At 33.9% G+C, this 27,559-nt stretch overlaps 2 protein-coding genes across 2 annotated transcripts in view; one reads left to right on the top strand and one right to left on the bottom strand.

Annotated features, from left to right (window-relative positions):
* The window catches only part of LOC114339815 (uncharacterized), a 45,273-nt gene extending 41,561 nt beyond the window's left edge, over window positions 1–3,712 (top strand). Inside the window, exons 6-7 of the mRNA XM_050646483.1 lie at window positions 3,471–3,562; window positions 3,622–3,712. Coding sequence (XP_050502440.1) covers window positions 3,471–3,562; window positions 3,622–3,645 — 116 coding nt within the window. The 3' untranslated portion in view covers window positions 3,646–3,712. The remainder of the gene's footprint in view (window positions 1–3,470; window positions 3,563–3,621) is intronic.
* Window positions 3,713–6,810: 3,098 nt separating this feature from the next.
* On the bottom strand, window positions 6,811–27,412 carry LOC114339810 (electron transfer flavoprotein-ubiquinone oxidoreductase, mitochondrial). Its single transcript, XM_028290494.2, has 8 exons — window positions 27,127–27,412; window positions 26,829–26,918; window positions 23,705–24,016; window positions 19,434–19,766; window positions 16,245–16,592; window positions 13,880–14,170; window positions 9,954–10,175; window positions 6,811–8,186 (listed from the first exon to the last, which is right to left on the bottom strand). The coding sequence occupies exons 1-8, from the start codon at window positions 27,158–27,160 to the stop codon at window positions 8,023–8,025; spliced, it is 1,794 nt and encodes a 597-aa protein (XP_028146295.2). The 5' UTR covers window positions 27,161–27,412; the 3' UTR covers window positions 6,811–8,022.
* Window positions 27,413–27,559: the final 147 nt, after the last annotated feature.

The raw sequence follows: 27,559 nt of genomic DNA, 5'->3' as shown, positions 1-27,559 counted from the left end.
CCGATTTCGCAATTTTTAAATTTTTAATCGCTTATAATATGTCAAAAACTATCAACTTTAGAGAAAAGTCACTAAATACCTATTCTGTTTGAAATGATCCAAAAACCTAAAAAACTTTGTTCGGTGCAAAAAAAAATAATTTTAGGATAAAAACAAAAAAAACGTTATAAAAATTTTGACCCACTTTTGGACCTGGCAACATGCAAATTTGTTAAAAGGGGTCCTTTTTAAGTAAGATTGTGCAAAAAATCCGAATCGGAATATTTTCCCTAGCAGATGCGCAGTGGCTTTCTGGACTATAATGTTTCTGTGTTTGTTACGTGTTATGTCCATGATATTTTCCACATTCTTCGATAACACTACATCTCAAAGCTAGCAAGTCTTTTTTCAGTTGCGTCTGTAATTCTCCAGGCGTCAGCTCCATATTAAAGGACAGATAATACGTAACATCTCAATACTCTAGTTCTAATTTCTATTCCCATTTTTCCATTACATAACACTGATTTCATTTTATTGAACGCGCTTTTGGCAGCTTTTTGGCGTAGTTTTATTTCAAGGCTACGGTCCCATTCTTCATTTAGCTCACATCCCAAATAACTGAATCTAGGTTCAGCACGAACAAATTCACTTTGTATTGGAGATTTTGATCCGCACTGTTGTTGACGTTCTATTTTTCGCATTTTCTGAATTTAATTTTGGTATGGTGCAGGCATTTTACTTGGCAAGGCAGTACCAAAATACAATTAAAAAAAAATTGAAAAAGCCTAACGTCAACACCAGTGCGCATCCAAATCTCAAATACAAAGGGAATTTGGTCGTGTTGTACTTTCTCTAAATCAATTTGCAAGGAGTATTGTATCGTCCGCATATCTAGTGTTCATTCACTAAGTGTTCCATTAATTGATATAGCTTCATTGATGTCTTCTAGTGAAGCTAGGACAAATAATCCCCGGTCAAATAATCCCGGACAAAAAATCCCCACAAATTATCCCTGGACAAAAAATTCCCGGACAAATAATTCCCAGACAAAAAATCCCCCCAAATTTTTTGGACAAAATATCCCCACAAAAAATCCCGGACAAAAAATCTCCAAGAAATATTGTCAAATAGTTCTCTAAAAGTTTTCCTGAAATTTTAACAAATTTAGAATTCCAATTCCATGCTGAAAACTTTATTTGCGTTATGTTTTTGTTAACTTTATTTGTTTATACATGACAAAGAGTGTAAGTTTTTTAAAAAATCGTGGAAAATATGGAGAATGAGCTAAGGCCCCGTTTTCATGACAGGCGCTTTGATAACGCGCGATTACAACTACATACATTTTACTTGAGACCGTTCACATGCCAACGCGCGTCTTAATCACCTAAAACGCGCGTTAGCATGTGAACGGTCTTCAGTAAAATGTATGTAGTTGTAATCACGCGTTAACAAAACGCGCGTTAAGCGCCTGACATGAAAACGGGGCCTTAGCTCATTCCCCATATCTTCCACGATTTTTGAAAAAACTCACACTCTTTTGTCGTGTAAAGTAAAATTTGAAGTTTTCAGCATGGAATTGGAATTCGAAATTTATTAAAATTTCGGGAATACTTTTAGATAACTGTTTGGCAGCAAATATTTCTTAGGGATTTTTTGTCCGGGATTTTTTGTGGGGATATTTTGTCCAAAAAAATTTGTGGGGATTATTTGTCCGGGATTTTTTGTGGGGATAATTTGTGCGGATTTTTTGTCCGGCATTATTTGTCCGGGGATTATTTGTCCGGACCCGCTTCTGAAGCCTCTATAAACATCTCTTCTGAGCACATGTAGAGGGGATAGTACCATAGACATAATAAAAATAGAATAGATTAGGTAATATGGGCCACTCTGTGCATCGAGGTGTAACGTCGGTAACGATAATATCAAGGACGTCATTGATCAATATTCACTCTGAGTGGTTTAGCCATCTTTGTCTGTCACATGCGCGGGACAGCTTGGTAAAAAGAGCTAGACCACCGATCGACTGCTCGCGCGTTACGGTATTTTGCTCCGTATGCCTTGTCTATTCTGGTCGTACTCCTCTTCTTATTGGAATCTCTTTAGATTTTTGTTGGTCGACTCGAATTATGAAAAGGTTATGGGGCTGTATTTTGGGATTAAAGGCATACATTTAATTCCAAAGGTAAAACTATCAATAGCTATTATTATATTAGTGTGCATTATTGGACAAACTGAAGGAGATATCATCGGGAAACGGCTCCATCTGAAGAATAAAAGAGTGTTGTTTCTCCACAACGATGCACTGGCTCACAAGAGCGTTACAACGATGGCAAAAATTCATGAGTTGGACTTCAAATTGCTTTTTAATCTCCTGATTGGGCTCCCTCCGATTATTATGTCTTCCCAAAACGGAAGTGATGGCTCGCAAATAAGAAAAAATAATTCGACCGAAGAGATAATTGACGAAACAAATACCTATTTTGCAGAGCTTCCAGAATCGTATTAGATTGACGGCAGATTCAAACCATATATTTGTATTTTTATACATGCCCTAAACTCTACACACAAACTTTACAAAACAATTTAGTCTATCTATCTATCTAATTAGCCTTCTTGGGTCCATCTTTGGACATAGGCCTCCCCAATCCTTTTCAATTCTTCTCTGTCTGTCCCTTCAGTTATCCACCTAGAGCCCACGTGCTTATTTATAATTATCTGCCCTTCTCATTTGGGGCATTCCTCTGCTTCCTTTATATTCCCACGGTCTCCAATTTATAAGAATTTTGTTCCATCGGTCTTCTTTTTGTCTTATATTGTGTCCCTCAAATTTCCATTTCAATTTTGCAACTTCTTGTCTAACATCCCTAACTTTGGTTTTCTCTCTTATCCACTCATTGCTCTTTTTATCCGTTAGTCTTTTGTGCAGCATTTACCTTTCCATTGCTCTTTGCATTTTTATGATTCTGTCCATGTTTGCTTTTTTAAACGTTCGTTTGGGAACCAAAAGTGAGAACAGGGGGAGTACGCATTGATTGTATACCTTGGTCTTAAGATGTTGTGGATAGATATCTTTTGTTTTAGGATGTAGCTTAGTTTGCCAAATGCCGCCCATACCAGTCTAACTCGTCTTTTGATATCTACTGTTTGGTTTTCCTTGTTAAGTTTTATACTTTGACCCAGATATATATAATCGTGAACTTGTTCTATTTCATCTTGTCCGATCCTCATATGTATTTTTTATTTTGATCTTGATGTAATTCATATTAAGGTCTATCTTTCTAGCTTCTATGTCCAGTTCTTTCATTATTTTAAACAAATCTTCTTTTTTATCGGTTATCAATACGATGTCATCAGCGTATCTTAGGTGGTTCAAGCGTTGTCCAAAAATTTGTCACCCTGTCTCACGTCTCTATTTATTTGTAGTGACTGTGTTCCTTCCTTAAAAAATTTAGTATTATGTAAAAAATAAGTAAATTGTTTATTTTTTTCAGATGAAAGACTTCGAACTTCCGAGGGCCAAACTAAATGTGAAATTTCTTTGGAATACATGAAGTGTATGGCCAATCCTTCAAAAATTACTGAGGTAACCTCTAATAATTATACTTTGTCTATATAATCAATATATATTTCTTTTTGTTTTAGTGCCCAGTTTTTCAGTTTCCTTAAGTGAAAATAAAAAATGAATGCATGATATTGTTAGTTGTACTTAATAAAACTTAAATTTTTGTTTAAAGTGTTGTTTCGATTAGTAATAAGACTGTTTAAAATTTATAAACAATTTTCAATCATCGAGAAATTGTAAAAAGAATCAATTGGAAAACCAACAGTACCTTTGTGATGACAATTCTAAGTAGTATTGAAGAAAGATCTCTGTCCATCAAATATTTCTTCCAAGACAAGCTTTGGAAAAAACATAAGGGTATGGAATTAATACTCACCGTTTGTTTGTGGATTTTAGATGTGCCTGTGACAGTGTAGACACAAACGCGTTATACAAAGCCATAATAAAATTTAATATCCCAATACACGTGGTGAGGTTGGTTCAAAGCAACCTTCACAACAGTCGAGTGTAAGGTTAGAGTGCAGAATGTGTAATGATACTCTGGTCTGATACGCGGAACCCACATCGACACTTGGAACCGTGCGATTCTCTCAAATCGCACAGATGCCCCCACCCAGTTCCACCTCTCCAAAACAACACCGACACACGGATATTTAAGGAGGCCGCAAGCAGAGATCCGACTATCCGGCAGTCCTGCAACGACAGTTCTGGGCTCCAAATACCAGCCAAGCGAAATGAGCTAGGCAGGCCGACCTGAGTAGCGAAGTGCACCGTACTGACGTGAGTCGCAAACTTAGGCAGGCAAACTCGAGCCGCAAGGTGCACCGTAGTGACGTGATTTGCCGCTCATATGTAAACGGAGGCACGCGATAAACGTATATATTTGAATAACATTGTTAATTTTGTTCTTCTTTTTCCAGACGTCTACCCGGAGGAGGACTTCGCTGCGACGAATAGAATGAAATATAATTTTTTATTTTATTTTGTAAATAATTAGACTGAATAGATTTATTTTGGTTTAACCTGTGTTTTACTGAGTCTGTCGTCTTAGAAGAACTAACCATCACAAAATTGGCGCCCGAGCAAAAAAATTAAAATATACGCAGGTAAACGTCGTTACTCGACGCCCGGAAAATACCCAAAAATGCCGACAGATAAAGACACAGACTCAGTAACAGGTGCCACGACAGGTACGTCATGGATAAATCGTCTTTCCAAAGAGGAATTACAGCGCGACGCCGAAATATGCGGAATAGATTCCAAAGGAACCGTCGACGAGTTAAGGTTAACTCGTCGACGGTTCCTTTGGAATCTATCGTCTACCGTGCACTTCGCTACTCAGGTCGGCCTGCCTAGCTCACCTCGCTTGGCTGGTATTTGGAGCCCAGAACTGTCGTTTCAGGACTCGCCGACAGTCACGGAATATCAAGAATTTTCCAGATACAAACAGGTCTTAGACAGGGAGATAGCTTCGTGTCTTCTATTCAACATTGTCCTAGAGATTAGCTTAGAGAATCTGGATTAACAACAAGAAGGACCATTATTGATAGGAGTGTACAAATACTAGCATATGCAGATGATATTGTTATCATAGCAAAAAGAAAGGCGGACCTGGTTCAATCGTTCAAGGTATTGAAAGCAGCAGCAAAAAGAATGGGGCTACACGTTAACACCAGAGAACAAAGACCACGTCATGTGGTCGTTGTTCTCTGTTAACAGTAATAAAACTAAGTATATGAAGGTCACAAATAATAACCAAGTAGCAAAACCTGAAGAACTGACGATGGCGGTTGGAATGGAACTTATACTTTCGAAGGATAAGAGAGTTCGTATATCTAGGCTCACAAATCAACCAAATTACCACAGTAACTGCAGAAATTAACGGACGTATATATCTCGCAAATAGAGGTACTATGGATTAAAGAAACATAAAACATAGACACAAAAAGAACAAAAATATTGATATACACAACATTGATATACATATATATACATTGATATACAAACATTGATATACATACGCGTCAGAAACGTGGACGATAACAAAAAGTGATGTAAAACAGTTGGGCAGTTTTGAACGTTAAATCCTCGATATATTTATAAATGCGTGCAGGAAAACGGATTATAGCGTAGATGCTCTAATTTTTAGTTTTACCGCCTTTATAGTGAGCCTAGTATTGGCAGATCTATCAAAATAAACAATAAAAATAAACAGAAAACGTTTGTTTTCTCCGACCTTTGTAGTAGAGACAAATGTTATATTCTGCTACTCCAATAAACTTAATGAAAAGCCAAGCGATATAAAACAAAGATAGACAATATGAAATGAGTTTTAGAGAGACCGCATGATCAATATGAGAGAGTATTTTTCAATAAACCACAAATAGATGCACTGCCAATTACTTAACTTGTTAAAATGGCATCGCACTTTTTACCGTTAAGATTGGAAGATGCAAAATAACACCAGTATCATCATCCAGCCTTCTGCATCCAAAATTGAACATAGGCATCCCCTAATTTCTTCCAGTTTTGTCGGTCTTGGGTTTCCTGCAACCAATTCCCAGCAATCATTTTGACGTCGTCGGTCAATCGTGTAGGTGGTCTACCTCTAGTTATTCTGTCTACTCGTATTCTCCACACTGTAATTTTTTGGGTTCACCTTCCGTCTTTCATTCTGGCTACATGGCCCGCCCAATTCTACTTTAGCCATGTACTCGCGTGCCTACTCGCTCTATGACATCTGTGACGCCTGTCCTTCTGATTTCCTCGTTTCTGACCCTGTCTCTGAGAGTCAGTCCAAGTAGTGACTGTTCCATTCCTCTTTGGACCATTCTAAGTTTGGTTGCTGTGGCCTGGGTTAACGATAATGACTGCAAGCACACATTAGTCGAACGTATTCTTTTTCAAATAATTTGGCACGTTGCTCTTGAAGATATCTGATAGAGCTCCACATGCGGCCCATGCTAAAGTGATTCTTTTTTGTTGTTCGGCAGCGTAATTATTCCTGGCAATTTAGATTTCATGCCCTAAGTATATTCATTGGCAAATAACTCGCAATGTAAATTTGACCACAAAATTAACAATATAAAAAGATGGAATGCAACTGCAGACACGTGTTTCTGACTCATCAGTCGTCATCAGTACAGTATAATATATGTGTGTGTTTTTGTTACTAACCTCTTAGCATTTTGTATTTATTATAGTAAACATTATCGTAAAATTCATACAATAAGAAGAAGTAAATAGAATAAAACTACACAGAAAGAAAATATTGTAAATATATTTATTTAATAACATTCCAATTTATTTAAGGATATAAAAAGTCTAATAAAAAATATTTACATAATATTATGTGCAAATAAAGAATCACTATTTATATGTATGAAAATATAGTCCGCTACTTATTTAGAAATTATTCTATTAGTTCTATGTTCCAGTACATTTTAGGTTAGATCTTTTAATGGAAGCAAGTCACTTTTAAATCATCATCGTAAGCCATTTCAATATTAAAGCAAAATCCTCAAGATTATCATACAGTCTTATTATAGGGAATTTGTGCCTATGAACTTAAAGAGTGATGTGAGAATCGAATTTATGATCCGATTCAAACCCCGGATACTGATGACTGATGAAAAGAGTTCTCTAACCAGCAACATTTTTAGGCGTCGCAATTCTTCCGAAAGTATCTTGAGATAGTCAAATGATTAAATAATAAATCTTGAAATTATCTGATGATGTACCTACATATTCAGCCCTGTGATGAACCACTCACGTTAAATATGATACATCACACCAATTCGACGATTACAACTTAACTACAGGATAACTTTAATAAAATAACCTATTTTTAAACTGTAAAGAGATTTATTTCTTGTTTTAATAGTTTTTTCTTCCAAACTTGGTATGTATGAATTAAAAATAACCAGTTCTATTAAAATCTGCAAAAATATACAGGGTGTCCCATTTAAAGTAAATAAGTTAAGGGTATTTCCGGTGAAACCAGAAGTGGAGTAGTAACAAAAAATATGGCATCAGTTGCCTTTTGCGTCACTGTACTTGCATGCAAAGTTTCATAAATATTGTTCTTTTCATTTCAAAGATATTTGCTTGGTTCCATACTTTATCGCAACTCTGTATATAGATATGTTTACTAAGGGTTGCAGATTTGCAATAAATTAAGTATCAATTACACCAATATACACTTTGTTGCACTTAAAAAGTCTAATAACGAGTATCTAACAAATTAAAATAATCTAACCCAAAATGTGATTAGAAGTTACCTGAATCTATTGTAAAATAAATAAAATTGGGGATATTATTTTGGCGGGAAAACAGAGAAAAAAGTTAAAATACCAATTTTTGTTGTAACATCCAATCGCAATATTGAGTAGCACTTCTAGATGCCCATAACTAGTTATCTTGGAACATATATTATGACATAACAATTTTTCATGGACTGCGTAATGTATGAGGATAATTAACTACATTCCATTGTAAGCTGGTCCGCCACCACCTTCTGGTACAACCCAGTTAATATTTTGAGTCGGATCCTTGATATCACAAGTCTTGCAATGGATGCAATTTTGAGCATTGATTTGGAGTCTCATTCCATCGCCGGACTCCAGTGGTACGTACTCGTAAACACCTAAAACAATATAGTAATCAATATAAGTACGAAATAGTACTTTTTCTTTCTTTTGTATATCATTAATGATAAATATGTGACGTCAAAAAAGTAGCAATTCTAATATAATTAATATTTCTAAAGTTAACCAGAATAAAATTCTGTTAAAATATTCTAAAAAATTCTATGAAAATTGATACATTTATAAAAAAAACTTTAACATTGAAGTAAAAGCTCCTGTTGTAATTGGTATTGGGACCGTGCAAGTTCGGAAAAGCGACACCTGGTTTCATAGCTCAGTAACATTTTTAGAACTTTTAATTATATTAGCCAATTATATTAGTCCTGGTTAGTGGATAATTGTCAAGGCCATAGTCCAAAAAAATAATAAGAAGAAAAAGTAAGACTGAGGTTATGTTATTAAAAGGTAAAAAATTGTATGTAGTATGTAAATAAAACTAATTATTAAAATGCAGTACTGCAAGCAAAATACAATTAATTAAATTTACTTTTATATAATAATTGCATATACCTATCATCTCAATATTGTGGAGCAACATATAATTTTTCTTCTTCAATGACAGTAGGTATATAATATGCATCAATTTGACAATTTCAATTGACAATATGAATTATTTAAGAAAGTTGCAAGATTTTTCCGCAATTAGCGCACGATCGTTTCTCGTATCCCCTCCAAGTCTTGCACACTGCGAATATTTACAAATTTAAAAATCCAAATGCATTACATTAACGTTCAGAACGTTTTCGGACTTATCAGTCCATCTTCAGTGAACTTTGAGCTACTTGCTAAATAGCTCCAGAACCACACAGTGGTTGGATTTAAAGTATTAGTTACATTATAAACATTTGTAAAATTAGCCGACAAAAAGCTGATGAATCTGATAACTTTTTGGGAACACAACGTACAGTACATCTTGGTCTGCGTATCAAAGTCAACAAAATTTTTTACCAAAAGTAAGAGTCTGGAGAGCAGGACTGATATAAGTTTTTACAAGTGATCGTAAGACCCCAAAAATCCCCCCCCCCCCCGATCTAAGAAAGTTTGGGAAACACTACCTAAAGGAATGGTTGCGACGTGCCCAGTCACCCAGAGAAACACGCGATCAATTTTTTTGCAGTGCTTCGTTCTTTAGTGAGATTCCGTTCACAGTAAAATATCCAAACAGTAGCCTGGTGTGTGCTGTCAGGTTTATACGCATATATCAAAGTTTCGTCTCCTGCAACAATATCGTACACGGATTTTGTTCGTCATTTTGTTCGTCCTAGGTCGAATTTTTTCACCACTTCTGACACCAATCAAAACGAGACTTTTTTGCTCTTTCCTGAATCATGTGCACAACACCGGATCCACATTGGAGCCACAACGGATTTTGGTCGACCGTCACAATATTCATTACTAACGAACCCCACTACCATGAAGAAATACTTACAAACCAATTGTCCGCAATCTTCTGCAAAACAGTCTTGCAAAAGTTGCATGAAGCGATTCTATAATTGTTCTGGAGTAAAATCTTTTTTATCGCCAGAAAATATCATCCAACGCAAACCTTCATGGTGATTTCCACTTTTGCACAAACTTGCTTCTATTAAGTGTTCACTATCAACAACCTACTTCATCCATTTCTAAGCTAACTTCGCAACAGTGACATAAATTAATGTTTACGCATATGTACTGTGACGCCACAACTCAGTAACGCCATCTAGTAACATTGGATAGCTATGTTAGTTGAGCAACAAAAATTTAGTCATAACGTAATTAAACCTTACCCGCAGGACAAAATCTTCCTTCCGGTCCATCATAAGTGTTCAAGTTTACATTTACTGGGACATCGTCATTTAACAATGTAAGATGAGCAGGTTGGTCACCCTCGTGATTGGTGCCCGTTAAAGCAACGGAGGTGAGGAGATCAAAACTGATTTTGCCGTCAGGTTTTGGATATTCGATAGGTTTACATTCTTTTGCTGGTTTCAGTCTTTTGTTGTCAGGATCTAAAAAATCAAAACAAATTTTTTAACGAGTTTTATGTTATTCACTATGTTTAATGATTATTGTTTATTACAGCTTCTGTCATACGTTGTATAATCTGTGTATAATATACAGATTATACAACATATGACAGAAGCTCGAAACAAATGAAAGTAGATGAAAAGCCCTATTATTTAAAGATAACTTTAGAGCCAAATGAGTTTTATTTGAATAAGAAAAATTTATTGTATTATAATCAAATTAATTTTTAAACATTTATCTACCAATTTACATGAAATTGAATAAAGCGTCATCAAGATAAATATCAATCATATATACAGGAGAACTAATAATAGGAAAAAGCACGACGAGAACAAGGAAATGTTTTCATAAAGAATGCCAAAAAATTAAAACACAAGCAAAAAAGGAAAACATTATGCTTCAACTGAAAACAACACGGCCGGGAGACAAGGAAACTAATTAGAGAGAAAAAAAAATGAAGTAAGAATAACGACAATATAAAGAAATGAAAAGGAATAGACAACAGTCAAAATAGACGAGCATTTTACAAATCGGTATCAAACGAATAAACAGACTTACTGCGTGTTGGTACTTAGGAAAAATAATGATAAACTAATAATCAACAAACAGGAGCAGCTCCAAACATGGCAAGAATATTTCAAAAATTGACAGAACAGACATAAATGGGGAGATCATGGAGAAAATATAATATAACTTGGAGTGGACCTATCAGTTAGGAGGACATACCCAAAAATAGACGTGACATTGCTAGAAATTAACAAATTGAAGAACGTAAAAGCTCAAGGCTCCGATAACATAACGGTCGAATTCCTTAAGTACGGAGGAGAAACTTTACATAGACAATTACACTGATTAAACTAATAACACTTATATGAAGCGAAGAAAAAATACCCACAAAAAGACACGAATGTGTACTAATCCCCATCCGTAAAAAGGAAGACAAAACTAAGTGATCTAATTATAGAGGTACCTCCCTACTTCATAATACATACAAAATCTTATCGAACAACCTATTAAGTAGGCTAACACCTTTTGTAGAAAATTTCATAGGAGAATACCTAGCCGGATTCAGAAAAAATAGATCGACCATAGATCAGATTTTTACTCTAAAGCAGCTGTTTGAAAAATGATGGGAATTCAGTGGAACTATCCATAATCTTTTCATAGATTTCCGACCAGCATTAAAAAAGATCATATGTGCAATAAAATAACAGAACTTTCAGTTCCAAAAAAGATTATACAGCTCGTTAAAATATATGTAAATGGATGTAGATCCAGAGTACGGATAGGTAACAAACTCTCAGAATGGTTTGAAATAAACAGTGACTGAAACAAGGAGACATACTATCTCCTTGTTACCTCACCTTTATAATATAATTCTAGAGAAAGTAGTGAGAACAGCACAAATTAGAACAGAACTACTGACAATCAATGGACCAAAATATTATTAGCATACGCGGATGACATTGACACATCGTAGACACCATCACCAATGTAAAGGAAACTTTCAGCAAATTAGAGATACAGGCAAAAAACGACCTAAGGGCCAATGAAGAGAAAACAAAACATATGTGCATTAACATTAGTCTAGGCGCCAAATAGAGGTCACCGTCTCCTTTTCAATTCTGATGGACAAACTCGACGGTTTATTATGTATTTTTGGCTGCTGATTACGAATTTGGAGGGTGGATTTCGATCCGAGTGGTCAAAAAATTGTTATAAACAATTTAATTGTTTATAAGGCTCTGTTTACTAAACTTAAATCTAACAATTAGAACTCAAGATATTGTAAAATTAGTGCACAATACAAATTGCAAAATAAGTATTATTCGAAGCTTTATCAATCGTAACTCGGCTTCTACGAATTCAAATGAGCCTTAGAAGATCTCATTTTAAAGCTTAATTAATAGGCTTCCAAACAAAGTTTGTTAAATTACTTTATCTTTATTTGTTTTAAAGTTATACGTGTTTGAAGTTATAATTTTCTCAAAAAAATTGTACATTAATTTGTTTATAAGGGTTTTAAGCAAATTTGAGCTTTAACATTTATACTTTAATTAACAATAATGATAGAAGAACTCAAAAGGAACAATTTGAGTTTATGAAAATGTTTGTAAGTTTATTTGTGGCCAAGATATCGATATTTTGGCTACGAACTTCGTCACTTACTTGACTGTGAGCCGATCTTGCGCCTCATAGCGCGCCATTAAAATATCGATATCTTGGCCAAAAATACACTTACGAACATTTTCATAAGCTCAAATTGTTCCTTTTGAGTTCTTCTATCATTATTGTTAATTAAAGTATAATTGTTTATAGCTCAAATTTGTTTGAAACCGTTATAAACAAATTAATGTACAATTTTTTTAAGAAATTATAACTTCAAACGCGTATAACTGTAAAACAAATAAAGATAAAGTAATTTAGCAAACTTTGATTGGAAGCCTATTAATTAAGCTTTAAAATGAGATCTTCTAAGGCTCATTTGAATTCGTAGAAGCCGAGTTACAATCGATAAAGCTAAACAGATTTTGTCACTTACTTGACTGTGAGCCGATCTTGAGCCTCATAGCGCGCCATTAAAATATCGATATCTTGGTCAAAAATACACTTACGAACATTTTCATAAGCTCAAATTATTCCTTTTGAGTTCTTTTATCATTATTGTTAATTAAAGTATAATTGTTTATAACTCGAATTTGTTTGAAACCGTTATAAACAAATTACTGTACAATTTTTTTAAGAAATTATAACTTCAAACGCGTATAACTGTAAAACAAATACAGATCAAGTAATTTAACTTTGTTTGGAAGCCTATTAATTAAGCTTTAAAATGAGATCTTCTAAGGCTCATTTGAATTCGTAGAAGCCGAGTTACGATCGATAAAGCTTCGAAAAATACTTATTTTGCAATTTTCAATTTGTATTGTGCACTAATTTTACAATATCTCGAGTTCTAATTGTTGGATTTAAGTTTAGTAAAATTTTTTTTCTTCGTTTTTTATTAAGTAACAAATTTTATTTGAAACATTTTTTTATCTCTTTTAGTTTATGAGCCAGAGCCTTATAAACAATTAAATTGTTTATAACAATTTTTTGACCACTCGGATCGAAATCCAACCTCGAAATTCGTAATCAGCAGCCAAAAATCCATAAGAAACCGTTGAGTTTGTCCATCAGAATTGAAAAGGAAACGATGACCCCTCTGGGGCCTAGACTTCATACAAGAAAAACGAGATAGAATGGGACAAAATGTAGCAATTGAACGGTTTTAAATATCTCGAAGCAACAATGACCGCAGATAACGATATCATGCAAGAGATAAAATGGAGAATTCAGGCAGCAAACATTGCAAACATACATATATGTATGTACAGCCTCCACAACACCATTAAATCCAAGAGCCTACTACAAACGCCAAAGATCACGATATTTAAAACAGTGATTAGACCAGTGCTCATGTATGGGCGTGTGACGTGGACGCTGGCAAAAGCGGTGGAAAGAAAACTAAGATGTTTTGAGAGAAAAATCATCAGAAGAATCTTTGGATATTATCATGACCTGAATACTCACCAATACCAAAATAGATTACTAACCAATAACGAATGAGGAACTAGAAGATATTTTATTATACTATACAATTACCAATTTTTTATTAACGTGTTTTATAGTAATGTTTTCCTACCTCCATGTTTCAGAGTCCAGGGTTCCCTGCCTCCTAATGCAATGGAAATTCCACTATGTACTAAACCACCGTACAAGCCTAACGGATTATGGAAACTGGGTCTAATATTTCTAACTGCTTTCAATTCTTTCCATATCCAACTGTTCTTCAAATTTTCTTCGTATGTCCTTGGTTCGTAACCTTCAGTTTCTTGTTTTTCTCCGTTTATAGCTTCGTATACACTTTCTGCTGCCAACATGCCACTTTTCATGGCATTGTGAGTGCCTTTTACCTTGGGAACATTGATAAAACCTAGAAAGCCAAACCATGATTTCTAATAAAGATATTTACTTATATGTATAGAGAAAATAAAACACTGAAAACTATTGTTTTCTACACTTCCATAAAATTTATTACTATTTATTTTTACTACAGCTGTTTTGTCAGAGCGTTTTTTCAAGTGATGTAAGTAAGTTTTTTCTTTACTTTTCTTTTTCTTCTCTTTTCTTTTTGATTTAAAATTTAGTTTATTGGTTATTCTACTGTTTTACTACTGTTTGATTAATGATATTCAATTCTATCGGGAAGATATTTTTTTGACCTGGGAATTTCTATTAATCTATCATCTTGAATGACAGATAACAGATGCACAAAGCGGATACTGGACTGGGGATTAAGAGATCATCCCTACCAAAACAGAAGTCGTCCACCAACACGTTGGACTGATGATCTAAAACGTTGTCATAGGAATTGGATGCAAGAGGCACAAGATCGAAATAAATGGAAGATTATGAGAGAGATCTATGTCCAGCAGTGGACACGCGAAGATTGAATGATGAATGTACATGCTATGGTAGGCTGCTAATTTATGTTGTATACGATGGGATGATAAATTATGTATAAATAGTTGTGTCATTATGGGTAGGTTTATGAAATACGGAGTACTCATGTTTGTTTTCAATTCTCATAACTTTTCTATCTATAAATTTTTTTTTCACCAACTAGAGAAAAAACCCAGTACTTTTTGTTCAATTACATATTATACAGGCAAGATATCAACAAATACAGCCATATCAACACATAAAAAAGAAAGAACTTTCAGAAAAAACAATAACCTAACAAATATATTAAGAACAACAAGAGCCAAAAGAAAAAACACTGACAAAGTTGTGTATACAAACATATATGTGGTGATTGCCCAAAAACTTACATCGGTCAAACTGGTAGAACCTGTAACAAACGTATAACAGACCACAAAAGGGATTTCAATAATAAAAAAATAGATTTTACGTAAGCACTTCACCTTCTAGATCAAAATAATTCTTTTAACGACCAATTTTAAATTTTCCACATTAAAAATAAAGGACTTAAGCTATCTTTATTATAAGCTATAGAAAATAATAAATTAAAGAGTATAGATATAATTCTAAATGACCAACCAATTCAGTTAACGACTATGGAGTGTAGACGCATAGTACAAATACATCACTTGAAAAATACACCCTGCCAAAATAGCTGTAGTGAAAAGAAATTGTAATACTTTTGTGGAAGTCTAGAAAACAAAAGTTTTTAGTGTTTTATTCTAAGATAAAATGAACTTTTATCAAATAACAGTCGAATCCTTCACTTATTATAAATTGCATCTACGCTCAAAGATTGCCTTAAGTCAAAAAAGCAAAGTTTCGAGAAAACGACGTTTAAAATTTTTCCTACAACATTTTCGGGTTTAATTCAAAAATTATTAAAATTAGAATAATAACTATTTTAATTAGCTACAATGGTTTTTGAAGCTCTATAAAATAGCGTATTAAGTATCTACTTATATCAAAAATATTAAAAATTTTTTTTTTAGTTGTGACACTATACAAGTAAAATAACGAAACATTTACGAAATATTATTTATCAAAAGTGACACTTGAAGTACAGAATATAACATATCATTATTATTATCTAGTTAACTGACTTATACTTTTTAATTATGTAACTTTAAATGCAAGTAACAACATTGAACAAAAAATACAGCAAAAAGAAAGATAAATAAGTGATAAATGTGTCACTTTTCTTGAGCACATACGCAGATTGTTTTGAATAAAATAATCACATATACTGTCTTAACTCAACAAACGACACTTTTATACACATCTTAGATGGACAAATGCTTTACACAAGTCGATAATATGTGACACTGTTTGTGTTCAGTGCGTCGTTGATTTTGGATAATCGTATAATGACACTACTGTCATCTAACGATAAATACTTGACCCATAGACGTGACATTTTGTGAGATAGGAGTTTATAGTTTTATTAAACTGTTGGTGCAATAAAACCGATTTTAAATTTTTTTGAGTTATGACGAGGTGCGAAATATAGACAATTAAATACTAACCTGCAGAGTCCCCAACCAAGCAGCCACCAGGAAAACTAAGCTTGGGTACACTCTGGAATCCTCCTTCTACCAAAGCACGAGCACCATAAGCGATCCTGTTACCTCCTTCAAAGTAATGTTTAACTGAAGGATGATGTTTGAACCTTTGGAATTCCCTAAAAGGACTCAAATACGGATTCGAGTAGTCAAGACCTATTACAAACCCTACGGCAACGAGAGGAGTTGGTTCGTTTAAGTGATAGAGGAAAGAACCTCCATAGGTGTGAATATCTAGCGGCCAACCGAAGGTGTGTTCTACTCGTCCTGGATTGTGTTGAGCGGGATCTATTTCCCACACTTCCTTTAATCCTAAAATTAGTATGTTCTATGTACAAATACAAATGCAGGTTTTATACAATATTTTTTTTGGATAATAAAATGAAAAATTTAGATACGGAAAAATCAGTGTATAATAAATAATATTGTACATTCTATTGCAAATCACTCAGACAAAAACTTTTGGATCTCCGATTTGTCTGAAACTCGGAGTATAGCTTCTAATTAACGTAAAAATAAGTCTTCTTCTTCTTTTTTCTCAAAATATCATTTTAAGCGATTTTACAGTGATTTGATATTTATTTAAACAAATTTGCATTTTTTGTCGTAAAGTATCAATGAAAAGAATAATGTTTTAATAGAAGGGACTCAAAAATGTCATTATAAGGCAAAATAACAAGTTATTTTGATTCAAAACAAGGTTTTGATCAATGTTTACTGTAGAAAACATTAAAATACCGTTTTTTACATTTTACTTCATTCCCAAAATACATGTCCTTCGATTTGGCTGAAAATTTGCCCACAGGTAGCTAAAACCCAGGACTTTAAGTGGTTAAAAGGATTTTTATAGTTTTACAATACAAAAAAAATTATATGCAATAATATCAGAGTCAAAATATAGGCGTCTACTGTAAACGCAGATGACACGGAAAATATTGACTGCACGAAAAAAATTGTTAAAAAGAAATTGTAATAATTTTAATTATGATTTATTTGGAATAATTTCAGTTCCTACCATTTTTGTCGAAAAGTTGAAAATGGCGGAGATATTGAACAAAAACAACTGCTATACTGGGTTAATCAGGTTATACCATCGCATCGCGTCTTTACCGGATACGTACTACCTTAAATATTGATTTTAGCAAAAAAAATTAAATAGATCAAAAGTGTATAAAATTCAATTCTCTCCATTTTTGTATAGGCACATTTTTGTCGTAAAACTAATAAACTGTCACTATTTTCTCCCTTAACTCGGAAAATATCGACAGCACAAAAAAAAATTGTAAAATAAGAAATTACAGGAAATCGCAATTTCAATAATTTCATTTCTCACACTTTTTGTCGAAAAGTTAAAAATGACGGAGATATTGAGCAAAAACGGTTCTCCTTTAAAATCAAGATGGCGGCTAATGCAACGGCGGAGTTCATTCGCAATTTTAAATTTGCACTACTATTGACCCCCCTAAAGATTAGAAAAATAAAATTTTGGGCAGCTCGGCATGCAAGGTCAATTACTATCCCGACTGGACTATATATTTTTGAATCTGATATTATTGCATGTAACTTTTGTTTTTAGTATCTGTGGGCAAATTTTCAGCCAAATGAAAGGCCATGTATTTTGGGAATGGAGTTGATTATAAAAACGGCATTTTAACGTTTTCTACACAATTTGATCAAAAACTTGTTTGAATAAAAAAACTTGTTATAATACTTTATAATGACATTTTTGAGTCCCGTCCATTAAAACATTATTTTTTCCACTGATACTTTACGATAAAAAATGCAAAGTTTAAATAAATACCAAATCACTGTAAAATCGCTTAAAATTATATTTTGAGAAAAAGAAGAAGAAAACGGGTCGACCTTAAATGTCATATTTGTACGTTCCGCAGAAGCTATACACCGATTTTCAGACAAATCGGAGATCCAAAAGTTTTTTTGGTCCAAAATTGAGTGGTTTGAAATGGAATCACCCATATACAGAAGCAGTACAAAAGTTTGACTCCACATGTTCCTCTGTTGCCCCTTACGTTTAATTCTAACCAAAATTTTAGTATAAGCTGTGATATTAGGGGAGAAAAGTATGCTAAATTTGCAGTTACTCGAGCGTTATGGGGACCTATTGGGTTGTGAAGATTATGTCCTAATACCAAAAAAGTTAAGTTTTCCATTTTAGTGGGGATTTTCCATTTTTTAATTTAATTTTCCATTTCCAAAAATCGTTTTTTCCGTTTATAACGTCATCTATCCCTAATTCAAAAAAATGTCTCGAATAAAAGTTTCTTATTTTTACGTAAGAAACCCAAATCTGCGATAAAAAATGGGGGTTCTTATTTAAGATTTTAAAGTGACGCCACTCGACCTCCGTGGGGGTCGTGTTCGAGTCATTTGATTGATTTTTGAAAAATATTAAACACGTATTTTTCGCGAAATATCGTGAGGTTCCTATTAAAGGGAACGGAGCAAAAAACAAAATTTTGACGCATATCAAAATTTTCAATGTGTTTTAAATGTATTCTTTTTTTCGAATCCTGAGAAAACTAATAAATATTTTTGAAAAATTTAAACGCAGAATGAAAGATTACATTATTACCGAGGATCGAAAGTCCCTGAAAACTTCTATTATGTTTATTTTAATAAGTTACAGAGGTGAAAATAAAAGAGAAAATTCAGTATGATTTTTAATTGCAAATATTTCATTAAAAAAAAACAACGCACGCCTCTGCATTAAGAGTCTATAATATAAAAATACTAGATTTGTTGTAAAAGGTATATTTTAAAATATCCTAAATAAGGGTCACAAGACAAAACGTTTTCGGATTAAAAAATCCATCATCAGTGTTCTAAAAGCCCTAAAATTAAGTATAACCTAATTAATTGAGAAATATATAGTCGATAATATATTATGGTAAAATAGGGGTACATTTAATGGGTGCAAGGTTTCTCCCCATGTGACTCTCTGACGCGCTTGAGTAACGCGCAAAATCCTCGCTTGGGCTTCCCTATCATAATGTTGGTACAAGAGTTATGGAGGCATCTTGAGGTAAGAGTGATTGATGAGCTTCGTTAAATTGCTCAGGATAATACTACAAACTTTTGTCAAGTCTAGATTTTACTCTCTAGATATTTTTAAAAAAAACTTAAAATACTAACCAATCCCATATGTTTGTACGTCAGCATTTTTCCTAAGATTAAAATTCTTAATAATTTGTTTCGACAGATGCCCATGGCATCCCTCCGCAAAAATAGTACATTTAGCATGTAACTCCATCCCTCTTTCAAAGGTATCTTTGGGACTTCCATCTTTGGCGATACCAACATCGTTAGTGGCGATTCCTTTTACACTACCGTCGGGATGGTATAGAATCTCAGAAGCTGCATACCCTGGATACGTTTCAACACCTAACGCTTCCGCTTGTTCTCCCAACCAACTGACAACATGACCTAATCTGACTATGTAGTTACCATGGTTGTCCATTGGAAGACCTGAAAATATGATTGCGTTAAAACAATAAAATGAAAAAAAAATATTGAGGAAAAATGAGATCACATATTTAATTTTTCCCTTCAAACTGGTGTTTTTCCAGATTACTGGAAAGAAAGTTTTCTTAAGCCTATATTTACAGATGGGGATAAATCTCTTGTTAATAATTATCGTCCTATTAGCGTCCTTGGGATGATACCCAAGTGTTTGAAAGTCTGGTTTGTGACTTTTTAACTCCTTTACTCAAGCCTAAACTTATCAATCAACAATTTGCGTTTAGACCCCATAGATCCACTGAGCTGAACCTATTAACTTATGTAGATTTTTGTTTACTCTCTGAAGAAAGGGTATCAAGTTGATACAATTTACACTGACTTCTCCAAGGCGTTCGACAGGGTGTCTCATGGTGTGTTGGTCCATAAGCTCAGAATGAGTGGTGTTAATGAACCAATGATTTGTTTGTTTAGCAGCTACTTGTCTAATCGTAGACAGACAGTAGAAATTGGTAATTTTCTTTCTAAAACAATTCTTGTTCCTTCAGGAAATCCTCAAGGCTAACATCTTGGGCCTCTTCTGTTAACTTTTTTATAAACGATATTCACGAATGTTTTTCCTCTTCCTTTTTTTTTGCTGTTTTCTGATGACTTAGAGTTAAGCTCTCTGATTAAATCTACCAATGAGTGTGATAAACTTCAGTATGAGATAATCAACTTGTTAGAATGGTGTACAAGAAATGGGATGAGTCTGAATCCATCTAAATGTAAAGCTATTACGTTTTCTCGATCCAGATCCCCAATCAAATTTTAATACAAGATTGGGCAGCATTGCCTTGATAATGTACCATTCATCAAGGATCTAGGTGTCACTTTAGATGCAACTCTACAACTTTCCGATCACTTAAATAACGTAGTCAACAAGGTATTTCAGATCTTAGCTTTATCAAAAGAAGCACACAGGATTTTACTGGGATTACTGCCTTAAAAACTCTTTGTTGCTCTCTTGTCCATCCCAATCTTGAGTATGCGTCCTGTGTATGGTGACATTTTTATGGTGTGCATATTGAGGCCTTGTGTCATGTTGAACATACATTTCTAAAACAGATTGCCTTCAACTTAAACATTTTGGACAACTACAATGATGCAGATTTACTTGCTATATGAAATATGCCACCCATTTCTATGCTCACCCACAATTTATACACATGTTCCATCTAGACCTACCAGATCCACAGCTAATTTTCATTACCCTATACATCGCACTAACTATGGATTTAACAACTTCATATCAAGAACTACCAGACTAGCCAATCAATATGATAACATAGATTTCTTTGCAACCTTCGACTCATTCCTGCGTCAGGTTTTGTATACCAGGTAAGTTTGATAATTACTAGGTTTTTTAAGGCCAGGTGAGTGAATTTTTTAAATACTTCTCGGGATGATATATAAAAAAGCTGAGTAATACCAGAGTTTGACTGAAATTTTAGATGATAACAAATATGATAACGATGCAATAAAATGGATCAGGACGCGAAAAAGAATGGTACAGTAAATTCGCAATGTTTGACAATGGACAAAAATGACCACTGAAACAAAAACAAAAAATATGAGATAAAAACTTAAGTAAAGTAGTTTTAAAATGCGCAATTCCATTTTGATTTTATATTGCAAAAGTCATTTTAAAATATCCATAAACAAATTGATATACTGTTGCGTTTCAGGATGTATAGACTTGACGAACGTCTGAACTTTAACATTCGAAACCCTTAGCGATTGTTTATTTCGTACCCACAAGGTAAATTATTTGAAGCTTGTTTTATTCGATAGAATAAATTCTTTTTGAATAATATGTAGATATCTTCTGTACACCCACGTTTCGAAAGCTTCGATCTTCCATCAATTTTTTTAGAGTCCATGTTTCAGCTGCATATGTAGCAATGGGAAAAATAAAGGCATTGACTAACCTGAACTGAGTATTCCTTTTTATTGTTCGATATTTACATATTTTAATTATTATTTAGGTTATTGCGGTTAGGGCCATGGCTATTTTACGCTTGATTTCTGAAGAGCAATTATATTTTTAAATGAGTGAAAAATAATTTCGACCACGAATCAAGTAATCTGTTAACCGCGGTACAACAGTACCAAGCGACGCTGCTAGGAGTCCAATACTCCAATAATGCGTCGCAGATTACTTATATGAAACGTGGTCATTTTGTACTCTAAAACGGAGTAAGATATGACAAAAAACAAAATAATCGTTTCGTTCTGATTCAATTCGAGTCTCTTGTTATCCTCTCACACCTGATGTTTCGGAATCTATTCCTTGTCAAGGGTGCAAAGTAGACTGTCTACTTGCAAAGCCTCTTTGACAAGGAATAGATTCCGAAACATCAGGTGTCAGATGATGGCAAGAGACTCGAATTGAATCAGAACGAAACGATTATTTTCTTTTTTTATTATATTTTTGCTTTATCATCAACATCATCATCATCATTCAGCCTATACTTGTCCACTGCCGAACGTAGGCCACCCGTAGTTCACCACACAAAGCCCTGTCCTGAGCCGCTTGCATCCAATTTTGGTATATCCGCTTCAGGTCATCTGTCCATCTAGTTGGTGGTCGTCCTCTATTTCGAAAGGGGTCTTATCTGGGTTTCCACTCGAGAATACGTTTTGTCCACCTATAAAGAAATAAGGTGGGGACTACCCTGGTGATGGGGTTGATTAACTTGAAGACTCTATTTGCTCATACTATATTTATTTGTTCACTACTAAATATATCAGTAACGAGTTGGTGTGCAACGTCTATCTTCTCACTAACTTGATGTCTCAATATTGAATGAATAAAGATTGATTACCGAATGTTCTGTAATACTTTCTCCGTATCTATAAATAAACTTGTAATTGTTTTATTATGATTGCTGACACGATTCGACCGTGAAATATTCATATCAAAATAGCTGACAAAAGCGTTATTGAAACAAGTGCATTATATTGGAAAATCTGTGTCACCTAGTTATTTTACAACAAATAGTAATGTTTGTTTTTAGACCTTTAAAAATTAAATGGATATGAATTGCTCTTATTTTGGAATGCTAATATAATTCCTGTACACACCTACCATCCTTTGTTCTCGCGAGTGACCTATCCATTTCCATTTTAAGGTCGATATTCTTTTGATTGCGTCGATTACTCCCGATCTACAGCGTGATTCTGTATTAGTTATTTGGTCTCAGGATTAATCCCAACATGGACCGTTCCATTGCCCTCGATGTTGTTCGAATTCTGTTTGCGAACGTCTTAGCGAGCGGTAGCGTTTTTGTCTAGACTATAAAATATACAAGACCACACTAACAAGACATACAAAGATACAACTGTATAAAACAATCATATGACTCATAGTGACATATAGAAACGAAACCTAGACGATAACAAAGGCAAGCGAAGAGCGAGTACATGTTTGAGAAAGAAAAATCCAAAGGAAGAGCTTTGGGCCTGTGCTTGATGGAGCAGCAGGACAATATAGGAGAAGAACTAACAAAGAGCTTAAAGAACTGTATCTAGATGCTAATATAAATGAAATAAAGTCCAAAAGACTCCAATGGTCAGGACACCTCAGAAGACATTCTAACGAAAGAATAGTAAGGCTGGTAAGGGAAGAAGTCCCAACTGGAAGAAGACCACATGGACGACCTAGACTCTGGTGGCGAGATAATATAGCAGGAGACTTTAAAGCTACGGGCGCGGAGAATTGGATAGAGATTGCTCAAGACAAAAAGGAATGGAAGCATGTTGTCAAGATAACCCCATGATGGGTTGTCACAACAAGGCGTTAGGTAAGCAATAGAATATACAGTTTATGTAGAATTTAATATCTGTACATTGATTGTTTGTACTGTTTTTAAGAAAGTATTATTTACTCAGTTATAATGACTTACCTTTAAAAACAGGAATGTTAAATCTACCCGTAGCTGTCAAAAAACCAAATTTATCTTCAGTAACGGGAGTGTTAAGTGGTGCTCCCTTTTCTTTCCAATCTGGTATCAATTCATCTAAAGCTGTAGGCTGTATAACTGCTCCAGACAGTATATGCCCACCTACTTGAGAGGCTTTTTCAACTAAACATACCCTAAGTTCCTTACCATCTTTTTCAGCGAGTTGTTTGGCCCGAATAGCGGCACTCATGCCAGCAGGACCACCTCCTACAATCAAGATGTCTGTTTCGTCGGTAAAACGTTCCATGTTTACTTCTACAATATAAACAAACAAAATTGATATAATTAATGTATATTTTAGTTCGTTTCAATCTTCATACTTTTTCAAGTAAATGAAGAGTCAGGGGGAAAGACCGATGAATGTCTGTCTGCAAGCATTTTCGGTAAAATGAGAAACAAAGTTACATATTCATCGTTTTCCCCCTTCCGCCCAATCTTGTAACGTGATTTTAAGACGATTATCTTCTTTGTTTCCCCTTGGCCATTTACAGGTTGATAGTACTCTTTCTAAGCTAGCATATTGCACAAAAATCGCAAAATGACCAAAAATTGACATTCATCGTTTTTCCCTCTGACCTTTCAAATGGTTGCTTGTTTTCTACCAATTGAGATTAAACCTTAAACTTAGAACATAAGGCAAAAACACTTTGGAAAACAACTCACTTACAAAATAAAAAGAAGAATAAAATTTAGCAAAAAGAATGTCAAATTAAAGAGCGAATGAGTAAGGCGCTGCAGTGTAGTTCTAAAACTAAAAATCTAATTAATACCAAAGATAAAAGAATACTTAAAAATTTTAAAATATACATACATGAAACACTTTAAGGTTTATAGGGCCTATGGGCAACATAAAATGACGGCATTCTATTTATGAAGAAAGAAATATAAATCAACAGAAGAGGAAGTTTCTTTTCTTGAAAGCTGTCCAGCTAATTGGATCATTCTATCTCTTTCATTAACACACAAGTCCTCAGGACATTGGCAGACTTGGTATACTGATTGTCCCTCTTGACCTTCCCTGTTTTTTTTTTATTTATGGATTCAGAAGTAACCTACTTATGAGTCCTCTCCTGAACCATCTTGTGTACATTTTATTCCCAAGAATTGGGATGAAATGGTGTCATGCATAACAGTGCAACTATACCGTACCAAGACTAGAATCTCACTATGCCTCTCTATAACCTAGGGCCCTCTGGGCACGATGGTGTTATCCCTCCAAGTTGTCTATACCATCAAAAACACAAAAGAGGGCTCAGATACTGGACCAGATGATGTGCCCATCGAGTGCCCATTAGTACATGTGTACTAATACTCATTGATAAAGATGTTATTGATGTAATGGTTGAACTCTTTAATCTATCAGACTGCCACAATTCCCAGACAAGACAATGGCTGCAATCAACCTTTACAGCAATTCCCAAAAAGTCAAGTGCAACAACCTACTCAGATGACAGAACAATAGCTTTAATGAGTCACACACTTAAAATACTTTTGGAAATAATACACAACAGATTTGTTAAAATTCTTGAATGCGAAATAAGTGACACACAATTTGGCTTAAGAAATGGTATGGACACAGAGCTGCTTTATTTGGCTTGAATGTGCTAGCCCAGACATGCATGAACATGAATCAAGACATTTACTTATGTTTTGTACACTTTGAACAGGCACATGATAAGATTCAACATAAAAAGCTTGTATATATGTTAAAAAGCAAAAATATTGACAGTTATGGTATGAAAATTATATCTAATCTAAATTGGAATTAAACTGCCAAAGTAAGAGTTTACAACCAGAACACCCGAGACAAGTAGCACCACTGATGATGATGTTTACTGTCAGTTTTATTACTCATAATCACAATTTTCCAGCAAAAATAGCTTATAGTCAGTTCGCTAAACTCTGACACAACTGGCTAGTGATTTTAGTAAGTAATTTTGCCAATTTAGTAAAATTGGCAAAAAATTAATTACTAAATAGTTAATAATTACTAAATAGTTAGTAATTTTGCTAATTTTGGCAAAATTGGCCAAAAACAAAAAAATTACCCACTAAAATCACCAGCCAGTTGTGTCCGAGTTTAGCGAACCAACTATACCATATTTTATCAACAATGGATTAAAACAAAATATTTTATGTATAGCAATTTTTTGTTATTCTAAACAAAAAATCAACATAGGTAGGTATATACCTAATTAATCACCAATTTTATAAAAATATAATGGCAACTGTATGTGTTTTAATGAATATTAAGCTTACATAAAACTATTTTTACTATGTTAGTCATTAATTTTTCATTTTTATATCCTATTAATAATTTTATTTCCCCTAATATGATTATTTATACTGCATTTTAAACTGCTTTTTATAGTGCATAAAATGATAATTTGAGAGATACATTATTTGATAATTGATTATTTGGGTTTGTATAAAGATGATAAAACACTTGAAACATTCCCTGAGGGAGGTGGCTGAGAATAGGACCAGATACTTCTTCCACCAAACAAGAAGAAGACTCCTAAGAGCAAGAGATATCCTCGCCAGAAATCAAATACAGAGGATGTACTGAGAAATACATAAGCTGATCAACTATCTGATCGGGTAAAATCCAGGTGGTTGCAACAACCGGTAAGGAAAGAAGGTACTATGCCACATGAAGTACCTACAGAAAAAGATGTCCAGAAGTTCAAAACATGAAGAATCAGGTACCCCAAAAAGGAAGCAGCTCAAAGGTACAGCAGGGAACATCACAAGAAGGCTAGAGTATCTTAACACCTTAGCTGTGTTTAGAGATATTTATAAACTTACGTTTAGTGTGTTACGAGGCATATATGTCCCATATACCCCATTGGACACAGTGCGTTATGACACAGTCAACACTGCCAACCATTAATGTAATATGAGGTCTATTTGTCCCGTAACACAGCCAAGGTGTTAAGGAATGAAATGTATATATTATATTATTATTAGGGCAATAAATTATTTTATTATTTATTTTTATAGCTTGAAAAAATTTTTGAGCTTTTATAAAGTAGAAAATAATTTGTTTTTAATTTTGAACACTTACCTTTCCATCTTGGATCTTTTTCCCTTGGATGTATTGTATAATGAGTTGTAATTTTAGAATAATTCCTTATCAAAATATGAACTTGTTTTGCTAAAAGAACAATTATTTTGAATGTAGCAATTATAACCTGTTTATTAACATTTTTTGATCAGGGATGGGGCAAAGGTCAAACTAATATAAAATGAAATTAATAGGATAAGCAACATGCCTTAAGAAAATTGGGGCTTTATTTGGGCCCCTACAGTTAGGTATATTTTATTTCTTATTATAAAAAGTAAAGATGGAATAAAATACTTACCCAGATTGTTGGAAGTCTTTAATTTTAAGGCCATTATTTCAGTCTTTTGTATCTTTTTACATCTATATTAACTTTTTATTATATTAACTTTTTAACCTTAACTTTGTCTTCCAGAAATTTAATTTGTACCTTGGATTTATCCACAAAAAAAAATTGAATTACAGATGAGCACTTTGCTCCCAATTCCAATACCAACTCCAACACGTTATCAGCTGTTTTCGTTGAATATTTGATTTTGATTATAAATAAATAAATAAGTGAGCAGAATCGAAAGGTGGCGAAAAACGAGATAGAAAATATTTTGTTTTCAAATCAAAATGTTTGTTTGTTCCCACCTCTGAAAAATAAAGTTGCTCCACTAAATACCTGATATTATTTATTTCATAAACATTACAATGACTGAACTGGTCTGCTTTAATTTGTTTGTTTTTAA

The sequence above is a fragment of the Diabrotica virgifera genome, chromosome 3 (assembly GCF_917563875.1).
Source record: "Diabrotica virgifera virgifera chromosome 3, PGI_DIABVI_V3a".
In the NCBI taxonomy this organism is placed as follows: domain Eukaryota; kingdom Metazoa; phylum Arthropoda; class Insecta; order Coleoptera; family Chrysomelidae; genus Diabrotica; species Diabrotica virgifera.
The sequence above is the reverse complement of the archived record's forward strand: the minus strand, read 5'-3'. Positions and strand labels throughout refer to the sequence as shown.

What these genes read in the sequence shown, in the direction of transcription:
- LOC114339810 (XM_028290494.2), bottom strand. Translation starts at nt 27,160, where the DNA reads ATGGCCTTAAAATTAAAGACTTCCAACAATCTGG. An exon ending in AAAAGATCCAAGATGGAAAG is followed by an intron (nt 24,017 to 26,828) that starts GTAAGTGTTCAA and finishes TTTATATTGTAG; the next exon opens with AAGTAAACATGGAACGTTTT. An exon ending in TAACATTCCTGTTTTTAAAG is followed by an intron (nt 19,767 to 23,704) that starts GTAAGTCATTAT and finishes TCATATTTTCAG; the next exon opens with GTCTTCCAATGGACAACCAT.